Consider the following 19,230-nt stretch of genomic DNA (forward strand, 5'->3'; position numbering starts at 1 on the left):
TTATACTTTAGAAGGTAAAACGAAGTTTACCGGGTCAGCTAGTTTTTATATATAAGAAGATGTGAAGAAGAGATAACTTTGTATGGGGACCCCCCTTTCATAAAAAGTGAGATTCTTGAAAGTATTATACAAACCATTTCTGACCCAAAAAACCCTCGGATACCAAATTTCACTTCATTCCGACCGACCATTCATACGTGATGTTATCACAAAGAAAACGCCTCCATTTTTATATATAAGAAGATGTGAAGAGATAATTTTGTATGGGGACCCCCCTTTCATAAAAAGTGAGATTCTTGAAAGTATTATACAAACCATCTCTGACCCAAAAAACCCTCGGATACCAAATTTCACTTCATTCCGACCGACCATTCATACGTGATGTTATCACAAAGAAAACGCCTCCATTTTTATATATAAGATGTGAAGAAGAGATAACTTTGTATGGGGACCCCCCTTTCATAAAAAGTAAGATTCTTGAAAGTATTATACAAACCATTTCTGACCCAAAAAACCCTCGGATACCAAATTTCACTTCATTCCGACCGACCATTCATACGTGATGTTATCACAAAGAAAACGCCTCCATTTTTATATATAAGATGGAGGCGTTTTCTTTGTAATAACATCACGTATGAATGATCGGTCGGAATGAAGTGAAATTTGGTATCCGAGGGTTTTTTGGGTCAGAGATGGTTTGTATAATACTTTCAAGAATCTCACTTTTTATGAAAGGGGGGTCCCCATACAAAGTTATCTCTTCTTCACATCTTCTTATATATAAAAATGGAGGCGTTTTCTTTGTAATAACATCACGTATGAATGGTCGGTCGGAATGAAGTGAAATTTGGTTTCCGAGGGTTTTTTGGGTCAGAGATGGTTTGTATAATACTTTCAAGAATCTCACTTTTTATGAAAGGGGGGTCCCCATACAAAATTATCTCTTCACATCTTCTTATATATAAAAATGGAGGCGTTTTCTTTGTAATAACATCACGTATGAATGGTCGGTCGGAATGAAGTGAAATTTGGTATCCGAGGGTTTTTTGGGTCAGAGATGGTTTGTATAATAGTTTCAAGAATCTCACTTTTTATGAAAGGGGGGTCCCCATACAAAGTTATCTCTTCTTCACATCTTCTTATATATAAAAATGGAGGCGTTTTCTTTGTGATAACATCACGTATGAATGGTCGGTCGGAATGAAGTGAAATTTGGTATCCGAGGGTTTTTTGGGTCAGAGATGGTTTGTATAATACTTTCAAGAATCTCACTTTTTATGAAAGGGGGGTCCCCATACAAAATTATCTCTTCACATCTTCTTATATATAAAAATGGAGGCGTTTTCTTTGTGATAACATCACGTATGAATGGTCGGTCGGAATGAAGTGAAATTTGGTATCCGAGGGTTTTTTGGGTCAGAGATGGTTTGTATAATAGTTTCAAGAATCTCACTTTTTATGAAAGGGGGGTCCCCATACAAAATTATCTCTTCACATCTTCTAATATATAAAAATGGAGGCGTTTTCTTTGTAATAACATCACGTATGAATGGTCGGTCGGAATAAAATGAAATTTGGTATCCGAGGGTTTTTTGGGTCAGAGATGGTTTGTATAATAGTTTCAAGAATCTCACTTTTTATGAAAGGGGGGTCCCCATACAAAGTTATCTCTTCTTCACATCTTCCTATATATAAAAATGGAGGCGTTTTCTTTGTAATAACATCACGTATGAATGATCGGTCGGAATGAAGTGAAATTTGGTATCCGAGGGTTTTTTGGGTCAGAGATGGTTTGTATAATAGTTTCAAGGATCTCACTTTTGATGATAGGGGGCCCCAATACAAATTAAACTTTATTTGTTACGATTTCCATAAGAATATTTTGGCGAGCACAATGCAGTTAAGGACGTGTAGATGAAATTAAACATTTATTACGATTTATACTTTAGAAGGTAAAACGAAGTTTACCGGGTCAGCTAGTCTTATATATAAAAATGGAGGCATTTTCTTTGTAACAACATCACGTATGAATGGTCGGTCGGAATGAAGTGAAATTTGGTAGCTGAGTGTTTTTTGGGTCAGAGATGGTTTGTATAATAGTTTCAAGAATCTCACTTTTTATGAAAGAGGGGTCCCCATACAAAGTTATCTCTTCTTCACATCTTATATATAAAAATGGAGGCATTTTCTTTGTAACAACATCACGTATGAATGGTCATTCGGAATGAAGTGAAATTTGGTATCCTAGGGTATTTTGGGTCAGAGATGGTTTGTATAATAGTTTCAAGGATCTCACTTTTTATGGAAGGTGGTGCCAATACAAATTCAACTTTATTTGTTACGATTTCCATAAGAATCTATTCGCGAGCACGATGCAGTTAAGGACGTGTAGATGAAATTAAACATTTATTTCGATTCATACTTTAGAAGGTAAAACGAAGTTTACCGGGTCAGCTAGTCTATTATATAAAATTCTCTTGTAACGGTGTTTGTAGTACTACTCCTCCGAAATGACCCAAACGATTCGAATGAAATTATTTTTAGAATATTCTGTAGCCATGCGAATCGGTTTATATCGAATAAAAACAACACAAAGTCGCATCAATTGTCCATAGTTATTAAATTTGTAGTTTTTTGAATGAAATGAAAGTCATGGCTTCCATTTTTTCGAGATTTTTTTTTCCTTTGGGCGTTTTTCTCTAAGGTCGAGGCGTCGCGACCTGACGTCGTTAAAAGATAGTAACCATGGCATAGCATACTGATCAGTGAGAATATTTTGGCGCGTATTTCTCAACCAAGCATATATTCAATGCAAGTGGTGGCGATATGATGCTTTGATGTGATTTTTTTTGTTCTTGATTCCTAGCTCATTTCTACAGCACATGGTTATGAATAACGCCTAGATGTGACTCAGGTTGACATTTTGCTGATCGAATAAAACATATTATATTTGTTTTGCCAAAATCTGAAATTAAAAAGTCAGGCATCTATTTTCAAGAGATTTTCTTTTCTTCGAGGGGTTTGCTTTTCGTCTCCATGGGCGAGGCGTCGCTAGCAAACGTCGTTGCAAGATAATAGTAACCAAAGCATACTGTTCATTGATCGCTGGAAAAATTTAAAAATTAGGCGCCTATTTCTCAACCAAGTACCTATATTTCTTATGCACGTGGGGGCAATATGCAACCTAGATGTGTTTTTTTTCTTAATTATTTGTACACAGCACATGGTAATATACAACGCCTAGATGTGACACGGATTGATATTTTATCGATCGAATCAAAACCATATAAACGATTTCAAATATTAAAAACCATTTTTAATTCGTGTTAATTTAAGTAGTAAATTGTTGTCCAAAAACTATGAATTTGGTAAAGATAAATATGGAATGATGTTATGACACTTTGCGGACGTTTGAAAATAAGAAATTGGGAAGCTTGTTAGAGTCGTAGAGACCCTACTTCCCTGCGCTAGCTCAAAAGGGGAAGTAATAGTACTGAACTGGATCTCAAGGAGGACTTTTATTTACAACATCAAAAAAACAAACTGAACATCTGGTTTATGGGCGGACTTTTACTACGAGAATTTTGAACGAAATGTGAACTTAGGGAATGCACTTTAACTAAACAAAATCACTACAATTCGGATGTGTTAATAGACCTTACAATTGGAAAATGGTTTTTAAATGTGTTTTGTATTGTAACAGAGGTTTTTTTTGTAATTATAATGTGTTCGAACTTTTTTTATTTATTGTATAACGTTTAGGTACTTGCGCTTTTTTTCTTCGATCGGGATCTCGTTGCGGCCGTTCTGCGTTGGTCGACTCGTTGGGGGACAGCTGGGCGACGTTGAAACGGGATTCCGGAATATCAGGAACGGTGCAGCTCACCCCCTTGGGGCAAGCCGAGCGACAACTTGGCCTTAGTGTATCGGGTGAAGGCCTTACGTTTCGATGCGGTCCGGGGAGGGTCACTTGTGCACTTATCACGTGAGTGTCTAACACTACCGAGTGGGAACTAACGGAAGCGGTCGGCGGTTGGATACCCAGATGAGGTTCTACCAGGCCACACTATTGCCGACAGTGCCGATGGGGTTGTAACGTGGGGGCACTTTTAACTAAGAGCACGACCTTATTGCACTCACGGAACACCGGTGACTTTCGTAGAGCGGCAATAGTGATATCGACACTGTAGAACCATTCGCTGTCTGGTATCCCCTACACTCAACCTCACTCGGCCGGCCAGCTAGGAAAATGAATCGCGTGTAGACCTCTAGCTGACCGTTGATTTCGGTAAAAAAAACGGATGGGGGTCTTAGCCTCCCGAATGCGGTAGAAACGTGGTCACTTTGGGCGTGTGACGTCGCTGTCGCAAAAAAAACCACTCGACCCGAACCGGAATTGAAAATTAATCAGCCACGAGCTATAGGCGCAGCCCGTATTTATCCATTTGTTGTTATCTTCCTCTCCTTTTCTACTTCCCGCTTGTGGTGTTGCTGTCCCCTTCGTTGACTACGTTGAACACGAACGCTTACAAACTATTTACAAAGATGGCTGGTGTCGTACTTACAAACGGTTAACATTTACGCCTACTCTGTGCATCCCATATAAAAAAAATAACTCTAAGAACAAAATTTACACAAAATTAGGAAAAATATAATAATTTGATGTGTATATAAAAAAAAACAAAATGAAAACTAATAAATAACAAAAACCTATTCAAATAAATAATCAACTAAATAAATAAACAAAATAAATAGAAACGCGAATGACACCAGCCGAATAATTTTACAAACAATATAAATAACAATCAAAATAACATCCAAATTGGCCCATAAACCAAAACATCATTGTAACCCATCAAATGGATGGTTACAATCTTCCCGGAGTCGGGGTAAAAAAAACCCGAGGACCAATGCGCGATGAAGTATAATCACGTCACCTTACCGTGGCTCCCTTAGCCGTAAAATCGCAAAATATTCTAGGGTAATTGAGTCATCCAACCAGAGGAATCTTCCCATGTCGTCGATTCTAATGCCGGGTCACAACACACCATGTGTAATCGCGTAACCTACCGCCGTTCCCTTAGCATTAGAATCGCAACATATTCTAGGGTAATTGGGTCATTATTGAAGAGGAATCTTCCCATTTCGCCGATTTTACGGCCGGGTCACTGAACACGGCTGCAAAGGTCCTATCTCGAACGAGGGTTTTTTCTTGGGTGCTCCGCTGATTCACTTCCCAGAAATGTTACGAAACAATCTCAGAGCCATTGTGAAGTGAAAGTGCAAGCACTCCATATACCGTGGCTCCCTTAGTCTTAAAATCGCAAAATATTCTAGGGTAATTGAGTCATCCAACCAGAGGAATCTTCCCATGTCGTCGATTCTAATGTCGGGTCACCGTACTCGGCATGTGTAAGCGCCTTACACACCGCGGCTCCCATAGCATTAGAATCGCAACATATTCTAGGGTAATTGGGTCATCGTTGCAGAGGAATCTTCCCATTTCGCCGATTTTAAGGCCGGGTCACAAAACACGGTAACAACGACTCATGGATTTTTCCAAGAGGCGCCAATTTCTGTTCGTTCCTCAACGGAGGCTCCCCGAAGTGTCAAAACCAAAATACAGTTCTCCTTCTGCCCAACACGCAAGTCCATTAAAGAAGTTTCCTAACCTAAAGTGCTGGTTTTTTATCAGAAATAATAGTCTCCCTCGTTCCGTCCTCTTATCCATCCAGTTCTCTAGTTCCAACAATGTTCACTTTTCATTCACTGTGTTATTAGAACTCAAAAGACTCTTCGAAAATTAAGAGATCAGATTTGACTATACATCTCTTGCTATACCATGGTTTTATTATCATTTTTTCCAAGAAATTATTTTTAAAGCTACCCTAATTCTTTAATTCATTCATGAATCTAAGCGAGGGAATATCTCATTCACACTTTGGCTCATTCACACTTTGGCTCATTCACACTTTCATTCATTCATTATATTCCCACACATTCCTTAACTTCAAATTTAAATTTAAATGATTGTTTGTTCAAGAATAAATATCTCAAACGGAGTTTCTTTTATCGCTCAATTTTGAGAGTAAAATTGTTAAACTACGCCGAATTGATTAATCTTGGAAACAGAAATACTAAAGCAATGTCTTACAAATTCACATTATTGGACTTGACACACTTTGAATTATCTTTGATTATTGCCGGAATGATTATAGCGGATCAGACTATGGTAGAACCAAAAGGGGGCGAGTGATAGATGAATGCTTTAATGATTCAAGTTGGTTTGATGTGCGCAGCTGGCCAAACTCCTAGATTTTTACCTTGGAGGTCCTCCAATTCATATGAAGAAGTACCTAACACTGCCTTGATACGACATGGAAGAAACTGAGAACCGTATTTTGCGTTGTAATTTTCCACTGCATTGGAAAGCTTCATATTTTTCCGGTAAACCAACTCTCCAATTTTAAACGGCTTAGTCATCGCCCGATGACGTAAATTGTAGGTATGCTGAGATTTGGAATACGCTTTGGTAAGATTTTTCTTAACCAAGTCATAGATGTTTACGAACATTTGTTTGCGTAATTCTTCACGTTGTTCTGTAGAAAGATCATTTCCAGTTCTTGCCAGACGATAGTCTGCCCCATTTTCGGAGTATTCGTGACCATGAACCACAAAATACGGAGTGAAACCTGTAGGGGAGTGGACACTAGTGTTAAGTATCATTTCAATTTCTGGTATTTTCGTATCCCACTGTTTTTGATCCTCCTTAACGTATGTTCGGATCGCGGCGTTTATCGTCCGATTAACTCTTTCCACCGGATTAGCCTGTGAATGATATCTTGAGTTAAGCCAGTGTGTTATCTTGAACTGGTCCAATAGTGTTTTGAAATCTTTCGAGAGAAAACTTGTTCCATTATCGGTGATAATAATCTCAGGAACAGAATTTTTCAAAAACCATTGATCCTTCAAGATAGCACACATAGATGAACTCGCAATTTTTTTCACAGGCTGAATCAAAACCCATTTTGAAAAAAAATCCGATACAACCAGCAAATATTGATTCCCTTTGCGGCTACGAGGGAGAGGTCCAACATAGTCCACTGAAATCATTTGCCATGGTCTATCCGCCAATTTCTGTTTTCCCATTTCAGGTACCATTGCCACATGTGAAGGTTTAACTTCTTTGCAGATGGTGCAGCGCCTTACATATGACCGGATTTCCGTGGCCATGCGAGGCCAATAGTATCGTTGTCGAATTCGAGCGAGAGTCCTTTCGTACCCCGGATGAAATGCCGAATCATGAGATTCTTGAAGGATTTTTGGGGTGTCCTGTGCTCTTGGTATAAGCTTCCACTCAAAATTTGCATCATGGGGAAAATCGGGAACTGAAATGAACTTGTAAAGCTGCTGATTTTCAACTCTGAAATCAACATACTTGTCAGGTTCACTCTCTACTTTATGCAGCATAGAATCGTACCACGTTACAGGAGCGGGTCCAATTGCAGCAACGCTACGAGATAGTGCATCCGGAACGACATTTTCTTTGCCCTTACGGTGCACTATTTTCATGTCATATTGTTGCAAGTTGAGTGCCCAACGACTGCAACGCGATCCGACCTTCCATTTTGCCTTAAGTATGTGAGTCAACGCGGACGAGTCTGTGACCAGAGTGAAGTGGTAGCCTTCAATATAGCCCCTGAATGCATCTATTGCCAAAATAGCAGCCAGGGCTTCTTTTTCGGCCGCGTGGTAATTTTTTTGAGGGGTCGTTAATTTATGCGAATAATACGCAATAATCCGCTCACCGTCGTCTAAATCCTGAGTTAAGACACCTGCTACTGCAACATCACTGGCATCAGTTTGAATCGTAAAGGGGCGATCGAAATCAGGACTCGATAGAATGGGTGAAGATACCAAAAGCTCTTTTAAACGCACAAAAGCTGCTTCGGCATCCTCATTCCAACGAATCAGTTTCGATTTTGTTTGAAGAAGATCAGTGAGAGCCGCGGTAGTTCCGCTAAAATCCGATATGAAGCGACGGTAGTAGTTGGCCATCCCTAGGAAGCGGCGGAGTTTGGTGACAGTAGTCGGACGCTCGTACTCAAGGATTGGTCTAACTTTTTCCGGATTTGTGCGTAGTCCATCCGTTCCTAGTAGATAGCCCAAAAAAGGTACCTCCGACACCCCAAATCGAGATTTCTCACGGTTGATGCTAAGATTGGCTTTGCGCAGACGACTGGCGATTTCTGAAAGAAGCTTCACGTGGTGCTCGAATGTTTCTGTTACTACCACTATATCGTCTAAGTAAACAAAAACATTCGGTTCCAATATACCGTGACCAAGAACGGTATCCATTAGTTTGGCTAAAGAAGCTGGGCTGTTTACTAATCCGAAGCACATACGAGTATATTGGAACAATCCTCTACCCTGCTGTTTGCGTTTCCGCATCTTTCCCTTCCCTGCGTTTCGTCAGTTCTGCTTCTAATCCCAGAATCCTAGCCTGCAGACTGTGGATCCATTCCAAATCCTCTTGGTTCAAGTGTGAAGAACTTCGTTGCTGAAAAGAATTTGGAACATCACTCTGTATGATGTTCGATATTTGATTATTATTGGTGGGAATTCCCGAGCCTAAATGTACATCTACTGAAGTGGCATCGCCCGCTGCTGGCTGGATTGAAACCAATTGTTCTTCCTGCTCAGCTGGCTCAGCTGGCAAGAGTTCCAACAAATGAACTATTTCTACCAACCTATTCTGCATGTTGGTCAGAGGATTTGGAGAGCCACGGGATGAACAAAGCAGTGTGGCAATCCGTACCCCGATGTGGGTCAGACGTGTTAGGTAGATTTTTTTTTCAGTTTCATCTAGCGTGTGGGATAACTTTTTTTTTATTTCATTATATTTAGTATCGCAAACTTCCCTTTCGTTTTCAGGATCGTTTGTTGCAGAGATCGCACTCAATTTCAACCCGGCCTCTTTCTCTCTTCTTAGTGTATCTCGTAAAAATTTCCTTTTTCGTGTTAAATCCAAGCCGAATAAGACAACTTCCCTAGACTTGAGCTCATGCTCGAGTTCATCCTCCAGAAGAAGATCAACTCTCATTGTCTGGTACCATTTGACCAAACAATTTACGGCTTGATTAATATTGAGTTCTGACATTGTGGATATGATACGCTCAATTGATTAGAATAAACCTGTTCTAGAACATTCTCCACGAAACGATAATTAACACAAAAAAACACAGTTATGATCTATCTTGTATCACCGTCTTGTAAGAGATATATTGAACAAGTTTGATTTCGAAATTTTGCTTTTGGAACAGTGAGTGATTAGTGGCAAAATTGGAACAGAAAACTTTTTGGGAGTGCAGTAGGGCTTAATTTTTTTTTTTTGTCATCAATAACCTTGCTTTATGCTATTTCACTTCAATAACTTCCCATTGAATTAGGAATCCGTTGAACTGTATTCTAGCGACACCGCGATTTTAATAATTTAAATTAAATTGACAAATTCCTCCCGGAGACCAATAAAAAGAGGGGTTTGCTTGTGGTCTGAGAAGCAAATCACTTTTTTTTATATATTTACAACAATTATATTTTACGTTGGGCGCCAATTGTTAGAGTCGTAGAGACCCTACTTCCCTGCGCTAGCTCAAAAGGGGAAGTAATAGTACTGAACTGGATCTCAAGGAGGACTTTTATTTACAACATCAAAAAAACAAACTGAACATCTGGTTTATGGGCGGACTTTTACTACGAGAATTTTGAACGAAATGTGAACTTAGGGAATGCACTTTAACTAAACAAAATCACTACAATTCGGATGTGTTAATAGACCTTACAATTGGAAAATGGTTTTTAAATGTGTTTTGTATTGTAACAGAGGGTTTTTTTGTAATTATAATGTGTTCGAACTTTTTTTATTTATTGTATAACGTTTAGGTACTTGCGCTTTTTTTCTTCGATCGGGATCTCGTTGCGGCCGTTCTGCGTTGGTCGACTCGTTGGGGGACAGCTGGGCGACGTTGAAACGGGATTCCGGAATATCAGGAACGGTGCAGCTCACCCCCTTGGGGCAAGCCGAGCGACAACTTGGCCTTAGTGTATCGGGTGAAGGCCTTACGTTTCGATGCGGTCCGGGGAGGGTCACTTGTGCACTTATCACGTGAGTGTCTAACACTACCGAGTGGGAACTAACGGAAGCGGTCGGCGGTTGGATACCCAGATGAGGTTCTACCAGGCCACACTATTGCCGACAGTGCCGATGGGGTTGTAACGTGGGGGCACTTTTAACTAAGAGCACGACCTTATTGCACTCACGGAACACCGGTGACTTTCGTAGAGCGGCAATAGTGATATCGACACTGTAGAACCATTCGCTGTCTGGTATCCCCTACACTCAACCTCACTCGGCCGGCCAGCTAGGAAAATGAATCGCGTGTAGACCTCTAGCTGACCGTTGATTTCGGTAAAAAAAACGGATGGGGGTCTTAGCCTCCCGAATGCGGTAGAAACGTGGTCACTTTGGGCGTGTGACGTCGCTGTCGCAAAAAAAACCACTCGACCCGAACCGGAATTGAAAATTAATCAGCCACGAGCTATAGGCGCAGCCCGTATTTATCCATTTGTTGTTATCTTCCTCTCCTTTTCTACTTCCCGCTTGTGGTGTTGCTGTCCCCTTCGTTGACTACGTTGAACACGAACGCTTACAAACTATTTACAAAGATGGCTGGTGTCGTACTTACAAACGGTTAACATTTACGCCTACTCTGTGCATCCCATATAAAAAAAATAACTCTAAGAACAAAATTTACACAAAATTAGGAAAAATATAATAATTTGATGTGTATATAAAAAAAAAACAAAATGAAAACTAATAAATAACAAAAACCTATTCAAATAAATAATCAACTAAATAAATAAACAAAATAAATAGAAACGCGAATGACACCAGCCGAATAATTTTACAAACAATATAAATAACAATCAAAATAACATCCAAATTGGCCCATAAACCAAAACATCATTGTAACCCATCAAATGGATGGTTACAAGCTTTACATTCAATTTCGTATAATCCAATACGCCTGGAACGCTAGACACATTAACTGAACATTAATCTATTCTATTCTATTTTGTGTATTTATAGAGGATTTTAACCAACTTGGTCATTCGTCCTCTCAACAAGAGCCTGTTCTTTGAAATAGATTAGATAGGATTGAAGTTTTTAAAGGCCGAATGAACTATTTGATTTTTTGCAAACGTAAATTGAAGTTACCAATAAAATAATGTACTTTTTAATGACAAAAAGTGAGGATATGCATTTTCTGGAAGAATTTTTAAATAAGAAAGTAGACTAGAGCAAGTGCAAACTATCAACTTTTACAAAAAATGTATACATTATTTTTCTTCATCTAAATCATTGTTGGGCCCAAAAAAAATTTGATTAAATAAACTTAACTCTTTTTTTTTAAATCATTCACCAAAAAACTGTTTACACGTTAACTGTTTATTTACACACAATTCAAGTACAAACTTAACATGAAATGTGTGTTTTTGTTTTACATATTTTGGCTATATAGAAGAGACTTTTGATTCACTTTTTTGTTGAAAAGTTTTTTTGTGATTGATATTCCAGGAGCAGTAGATTTTTATGATGAACTTTTAATATGACCTGAAAGTGTTAAAAATAATAATAATTCATGTAATTTCTTAGGTGGAATAAGTGAAAACGCGCCATTTTGTTATGAAACATCTACAATTTAAGAATTTTATTTCCAGAATGGCCAGAAAGGATATCCCGAGTGTTGAATCTGAAGCGGATATTTAGTAGTAATTATTTAGGAGTAATTATTTTAAAGGTCTTTGTAAATCAAGGTCTTCTGGTTGAACAGCATTCAGTGAAATTGAAGTACCAAGCATTAATTTATTCCGGAGAAAAACTTAGGATATAACAATGAAAGTTGATTAAACAGACAGACAAGAACAAGTATTAAATTAATTTTAAAGTCTTTTCACTGACGCATCTGAAAAAGACCTATGTGTTTTCACTTGCCCCAATAAATGGGACAAATGTGTACTTCGATATTTCTGTTTGTCAACATAACTATTTTTTTATGAAATATACCTTTTTCAGAGAATATGAAAGTTGAATTGTGGTGATATTCTTTAGGATTTAACCGGTGTTTCATTTTTAAAAATTAAGATTTACAGTAAAAAAGACACATAATTTTTATTAAGGTTTTGTTTATATGGTAATTTTCAGGAATCAAAATGAACTCATGAAACCATCGAAGCCTGAACAGATTATTTCTTTTCGATCTATTAAATTTAAAAAATCTGCTTTTCAATTGAATGTTATTAAATCTTAAAAATATAACGTAATCCTAAATGAAATCGCAGATCACCACCAACAATGTTCAGGAAATTTTGAAATCAGAACTGCATCAATTAAAATCTTTAAAATAATGGGTGAATATATCTAAACATATGTTTTCCTCTTTTCAAAACCATTCTTTTCTTTGTTCAAAGTTCAAAGGAATTAGAAGGAATTTATTTGCATGTTTTGCTTGAATAAAAAAAAAGGAATTTGCAATACTCAAAATCGCCAGATTTAATGCCATGACAAGTGCTGTTTGGGAACACTTAGTTGAAATGTGTAAAGTCTATAACTTAAGTATCAGGCGAATCTTTTTGGAAATAATTTTGGTGAAAATATGGATTTTAATTCAAACTGCTTCAAAGGATGAGGATGGTGAATAAAAAGCTGTTTGAAAATGTTTAGTAATAAATTTTTTCTTATGTTTTTTTATTTCTTCAGCTCTAAAAAATTCACCATCCAAATCTAATTGGGAGCTGAAAGCACTGCGTTAGGCAAAATATTCGGCAAATACTCCAAAAATTGTCCCGATATTAAAACAATATAACAAAACGGAATAAATTTACTGAATGGAATTCAGCAAATGAAACGCACATATTATCAACATACAGTTATTTATTGAACAAGTTACAAAAATTGGATGTTAAAAGACCCGTTGATTTTAAATTCTTTGGTTTAATTTTTAAAAGAATTGAGCGGGACGATTCGAGTAAAGGGGAAGAAGGGAAATGTAAAGAAAACTAGGAAAAATAGAAAATGGACGCCAAATTGAACATGGTAAGACGAAGTTTACCGGGTCTGCTAGTTTATTATAAACTTTTAATTATGATGTTGAGCATAAAAAAAAACAAATGCCAAGTTTTGAGTTTTAATACAAAAGGTTAATTGAATTGCAAATCAAAATCTACAATTAGAAATTAATTTGAGGAAAAGATAAGACAATTTTTCAGGTGCGGATGTTGCATAAAGTATGCAAAAATTGTATCTCACCTTCAGAAATTAATTTCTGTCCTTTGGCATGTTAACTTCAAAAAATAATGAATTCTGATAGCATTATTTTAATAAGAAAAGGTTTGATGATTCCTATCTGTACAGACAACTTGTTAAAAATCATCAGAAGGGATTTAGATTCATACATTGTGTAAACACTTTCCTAATTTAGGCACATAATGAAATAGTTGTTTCAAACCGCTTTAATTGAAGAAATATTTTAACAAATATTTTTTTGAACAATGATCAGAAATGTATTCACAAAGTTATCAGGTTATTTGATGCAAATGAGGTTGGACGGAAAAGTCAAGCTGTGCTAACAATTTCAACAAAACATATAGAAAAAATATAGATATGAATCAGTCTTGGTACGTTTCACAGTATAGCGACATTCTTCAAGTGTGTAAAAACTACAACCCTAAAAGTTCTGAGTGTCAAGTTGCTCAGCCCCTGTGGTTATGATTTTTTTTGAATTTATAATAAAATTTACTCAGCTATGAATATTTTTTTTATTAATCATTTATTTGAAACGGCTCAATCCAGTAGGTTTAAGGAGCCAAGATTGAAGTTGTTTTTGCACTTTTACATTTTCTTTATTGCATAAACTAGAAATTAGTAACAGATAGAGAAAAAGTTTACAGAATAAGATCCTATGAATATTTCAAATGTAAAAAATGTTTGTAATCATAAAACTAAATTTCTCTAAAATTTTCATCTGAAAAATAATAAAAGTGAATAGATATTGTGTATTAAATTTTGAATCTGACCATTCTTAACTTTTTTTTTACAAATAATTTCCTCGTAACAAATTCGGATGCTGGCTGGGATAATAAATCATAAATTCCAAAGGAATCTAATATGAAGATTGAAAATAAACTCTCTGGCCAGAACCCTTCAACATTTTCACCTACTGAAAACCAGCTCAAGCGATTGTAGGATCTCTCTACTTTAATTTTTCCTACAAAACTGAATACCGAAACGAGAAGATATCTTCATAAAAGATTCTTAAATTGTGCCGGATTCATGACACAAATCTTCGATGAGGAGTCCTAGTTAAATAAAAATAAAATATGTAAAATGTCCGTTGTATTTTTTTTTTGTACAAACTATTTATTTACTCACCATTGGCAGCGGTCAGGACCAGCAGCAAGGTAAGCCCCATTAGGACCATATCCCTGGCGTTGGAGGCGGTTTTGGTGGTGGCGTTGCTAGTAGATCTGTTGCTGTTGGCGGCCGCAATCGGGTGGATTCCTATACTATCCGTTTGTTCTTCATGTTTTTTCAGTGTTTGCGGCAACCGGATGTCGTCTGCCCCAGTATACTTTTGCTGGGTCCGGTTCCGGTTGCTTCCGTCGTCATCCGGTGCCATCATTTTAGCAGCAGCAGTGTTGTGGTGGGCGTCTCAGTTTAATGAATATTGACTATGCTACGGGGAGAGGACCCGTGGGAAACGAATTTTGCTTTTCCGGAGCAGGTCCGGAGCGAGTTTTTCACGTGTCTGTTTGTGGGTGTAGGTGGTGCGTGCGTTGGCAAGAATGAGAGCGAGCGAGCGACTTCCGAGCGTGACTGCTGTGGGTCGCTTTCGATGGAAAAATCCTTACGTTTTCAAAATGGCGGTCATTCACGTTGTGGGTCGAGCGCCAAAATTTCTGCAACTGGATTCCAAGTCAACTTTTTTTTTTTTGAAAGAATTTGAAGCGATTTTTTCTACACAAAAATCACTTGGCTTTATTTGCTAACTAATTTCGATATACTCTAGATATTGTAGATTATTTTACACTGGTAATTATTGTCAAGGACATATCACAGTAATTCTTTTTATTGTCGCACTAGGAATAATTGATTATTGTAATTTACATGGGTTACGATGAAAAACGTTTGTGATTTCGATAAAAAATGTTTGAAAACAAAAAATTAAACATAAATTAATATATTTTTTTCTTTTCACTGTCACATCTTCAAATTTAAACTTCTTCGGAAAAATAAGTTTTTCCATCCATTTGCCTTTAGGGTGCCAACTTCTTGTGATAATCTTTCGACTTCGTTAATTGGTATTCCAAAGTTTTGATTAAGTGCCGCACCCTCAATCCTTTTTCAATTTTTGTTGAAAACTGCTCACCCGCTCGTAAAGGTTTCAAATTATGCCAAGCAATCACTCCATTTTGATAATCTTCTTTGATCCCACCGATTGTTTAACCAATGCTGGAACAATCAAATTTTTCAGACCTTTCACTCTTGGCTGCACAATAGTGCAAAGACGCGTGTAAAAGCACATTTATCTATCCACACGATACAGCATAGACCCCAAAACATAGCCCCCCAACTACAATATCTCCGCGGGGAAACTAAATTCTACGGGTAAAATGTGCGCTTTGTTGCAAAATCGCAACCTAATCGACGGCAAAGCTCACCAATTTTTTATATTTTATTCAATTAGGTATTCTTTATGCAAATTTACTGGGCCATTATTTTCCCCGAAAGCAATTGCACACTGCACATTGTTAAGGTGCTGCTGCTTATCGATGCGGCTCCTAGCTCTAGCTCACACGATTTCTGGTAGAGGGGGGAATTTGAGGAATCAGCATGGAGAAAACTTGGGGCAAATTTCTGTTCCACCATTCAACACACAACATGGAGATGTTCACCACTTCTTGAATTGGAAACCGCGCACGCCACGTTCCGAACGCCAGGGATTCTCGTCTCGGACTGACTGGCGGATTCGGTCACATTCAACTTTGGAGCCTTATCGAACTCCCCATTTATTTTCTTTTGCGGGTGGTTTTGCAGAGAGCCATGCAATCAACCTCCCAAGAGAGCGAATTAGGTTTCATTTCCTCCATCCCCAAACCAAAACCATGATGCTTATGATGGGAGAATGGTTGGCTTTGAGCAGAGGTCGGCAACCTTTTAAGTTGGAAGAGCCCAAAATGACATTTATTTTTGAAAAAAATCAATGTTGAAAGAGCCGATTTTTTTTTGTCTTAACAACAATAAAAGTGCTCGCATACAAACACTAAATAATGAAAAAATAATTCTCGCAAGAACTACAGGATCCAACATTGACTGGCAAGTCAGAAAAAGGGTAGGCTTAATAGCTGCACGTTATCCAAACAAACAGAAATTGTCGTGCCTAGGCCTTTTTTCACTGATTTCATCATATACCTGAGAAACCTAAAAACCACAAAAAGGATAAGATAATAAATTCATTATAAAGGGTGATACGGCTCCCAAGGACAAAAACCCTCCCATCACGCCAGAGCTCCGCCCAATTGAGAAATACTGGGCTATTGTCAAGCGGAATCTAAAGAAGACCAAAAAAACTGCTAAGGACGAGCAACAGTTCAAGGCAAACTGGCTTTCTGCGGCCAAGAAGGTGGACAAGGTGGCTGTACAAAATCTGATGGCAGGGGTTAAGCGAAGGCCCGGCAATTCGGATTTGGAAAAGCGGAAGCCTAACTGAATATTTTTCCTGAATTTTATACTAATTAAACTCGAAAAAGAAATTTAATTTGATTTTTTAAATAAACGATTTCACCGATTTACACGTGTTTTCCCTTGACCAAATTTTGACCGTATCACCCTTTAATGAAAGCCCCGTCTATGTTGACTTTGAAAATAATCGTCTGCATGCTCTGATTATTTTAAACATTTTCACATCATTCGCTACATCGTTTAAGCACGGTTAAGTGTGCGATACAGTAAGTTTTTACTTCGTTCAGAAGAATGATGCGTTTAATTACACGTTCGAATAGAAATCTAAGGGAAAATTGCATATTCTCATTATTCATGAAAGGATTTTTCAATAACAATGCAATTATAAAAGCATAATCATTTCCAAATATCAATGCACTTGGCACCCCTGGACACCCAAATAAATCAAAACACTAACATCTGTGTATCGCTTCTCTACAGGGCGAATTTGTCGATATGAGTTCCGGAAATTCGCGTTTAACCTTCTCAAAAATCGATTCTGTGCTCCCATGGTTTGAGGTTAGGGCTGAGGCCTCCTGTTAAGGTGGTGTTTGTGTAGAACTGTCACTATATCCTAAAAGGTAGTAGTTATTGATTTTCTTCAGATTTCTTTTGGAACAAGTGCCGTTTTCATTTGGATCTTGGAAAGACATATACGTTGGTATCTATCTGAGAAAAAAAAACTGGTGTATATGTATTCTATTAATTGTTATTTATTTTTATAATTTTCACGCAGTGGCTTGCGACCCGCATGTTGCCGACCTCTGACTTCAGAGCTGCTGTCGGATGGAAGTTGTATGCCTGCCCTCCCCTAGGCCAAGCGTAGATTTGAGTCTATGCGTCTATGTTGGTGGATATGCTTATGCTTTGCTATTGCAAACTAGGTATGACTGGCTGGTTATGCTGGGAGATGCCGGTGCTTTGTAGGAGAGTTTTTCGGGCTATACGCGAAGGGGAAATGACTGGAGGTGGCGGTCCGTCTTCGGTGCGGAGTTTAATGTGTGTAACACCGCCAAGTGAATGGGATGAGTTGTGGTTTCGTTCTATCATTCGCTCGTATTGGATGTAAATTAAATTCCAACTAAACTGATACCTACAGACTTTCATGGTTTTGCTCAAATAGAAAAATGTAATTTCCTCAGTTTCTTCGTTTGATAGGTATGAATATTTCAATAAGAGTTATCAGACAGTTTTTAAAAATCTGGAATTGATCCGACGTTTCTTTTGACAGGCGTTTTGAAATTTGAAACAAAAAGTTGCAATTCAACACACCCTTGACCTCAGGTAATCTTGCTAGGCGTACTTCCTATTGAAAATAGGACAATAAACAAAATTCCTATTGAAAATATCATGGTCGTCCATATTTTGAAGATCTATTCTTAATTTTAAAATAGAATTTAAAAATAGCAATAAGGCCGGAACAAATTTCAAATCCTTCATCTGTCACTTGGAGTAGGAACGTGGGGAGGGTGGGGGGTGGGGGGGATGACAATAAAAATAATGTGAAAAACAAATAAATTGGAAAAAATTGAACGAAAGCTTGTGTGCAACAAATTGCCTGCGATATCATTGTACAAAACTTATAAATCACGTAATTTTTAATCGATGAATTCAATAAAATCAAGAATACAAAAGGTTAAATAACCCCCATCTTTCAGAATTTGTTTTTTGGTCTTGTAATCTTTCGAATGTTTGAATTTATTTTTACTTCAAGTTTTATTTACTCCCCCTTCGTGTGTTTTAGAAATTTCGAAAGGGGAGCGGGGGGGGGGGGGGGGGGTTTAAAAGGAGGATGTTATTATTTGTTCCAGCCTAATTGCAAATCAATTCATCTTTATCTACTTCAATTTCTTACCTTAAACTGATTTAAATAGAAGAAATTATTTAGCAGGAGAAAAAATAATAACTTTTATTTTATGTTGATTTGATTCCCTCTAATGTCTGGGCTTTATGTTAACAAATTAAGGACCGCAAAGGAATCTATAATTAAGAAATCTGTAAGACGGTAATCGCTTATCCACTGGTTGCATGGATTCGATAACCCTTAATCAGCATTCAATCAACATTTCTAATGCAAGTTAGCATTATATCAACATTAATAATGCTTTTAAGTTTAAAATCAGCATTATGCAATGCATAGAAGCAATAAAAAATTTGAACTAATGATCGCACTATATGCACATACAGAGCTCCTATATAAATTTAACAAGCATTATGACTGTAACACTTCCCTATAGTAACCATAAACATTAAGCCTTAACTCTTAATCAGCATTAAATCAACATTTCTAATGCAAGTTAGCATTATATCAACATTTATAATGCTTTTTAGATTTGAATCAGCATTATTAATGCATAGAAGCAATGAAAAAGTGGTGTGACCCAAACACT

At 37.4% G+C, this 19,230-nt stretch overlaps 1 protein-coding gene across 2 annotated transcripts in view; it reads right to left on the minus strand.

The window, feature by feature from the left end:
• Nucleotides 1–16,063, minus strand: part of LOC129739837 (protein Skeletor, isoforms B/C) — a 213,346-nt gene extending 197,283 nt beyond the window's left edge. For both annotated transcript variants that reach the window (XM_055731366.1, XM_055731365.1), the window contains exon 1: nucleotides 14,492–16,063. In XM_055731366.1, coding sequence (XP_055587341.1) covers nucleotides 14,492–14,741 — 250 coding nt within the window. In that variant the 5' untranslated portion in view covers nucleotides 14,742–16,063. The remainder of the gene's footprint in view (nucleotides 1–14,491) is intronic.
• Between the last annotated feature and the right edge of the window lie 3,167 nt (nucleotides 16,064–19,230).

Source organism: Uranotaenia lowii, chromosome 1, assembly GCF_029784155.1.
Source record: "Uranotaenia lowii strain MFRU-FL chromosome 1, ASM2978415v1, whole genome shotgun sequence".
In the NCBI taxonomy this organism is placed as follows: Eukaryota; Metazoa; Arthropoda; class Insecta; order Diptera; family Culicidae; genus Uranotaenia; species Uranotaenia lowii.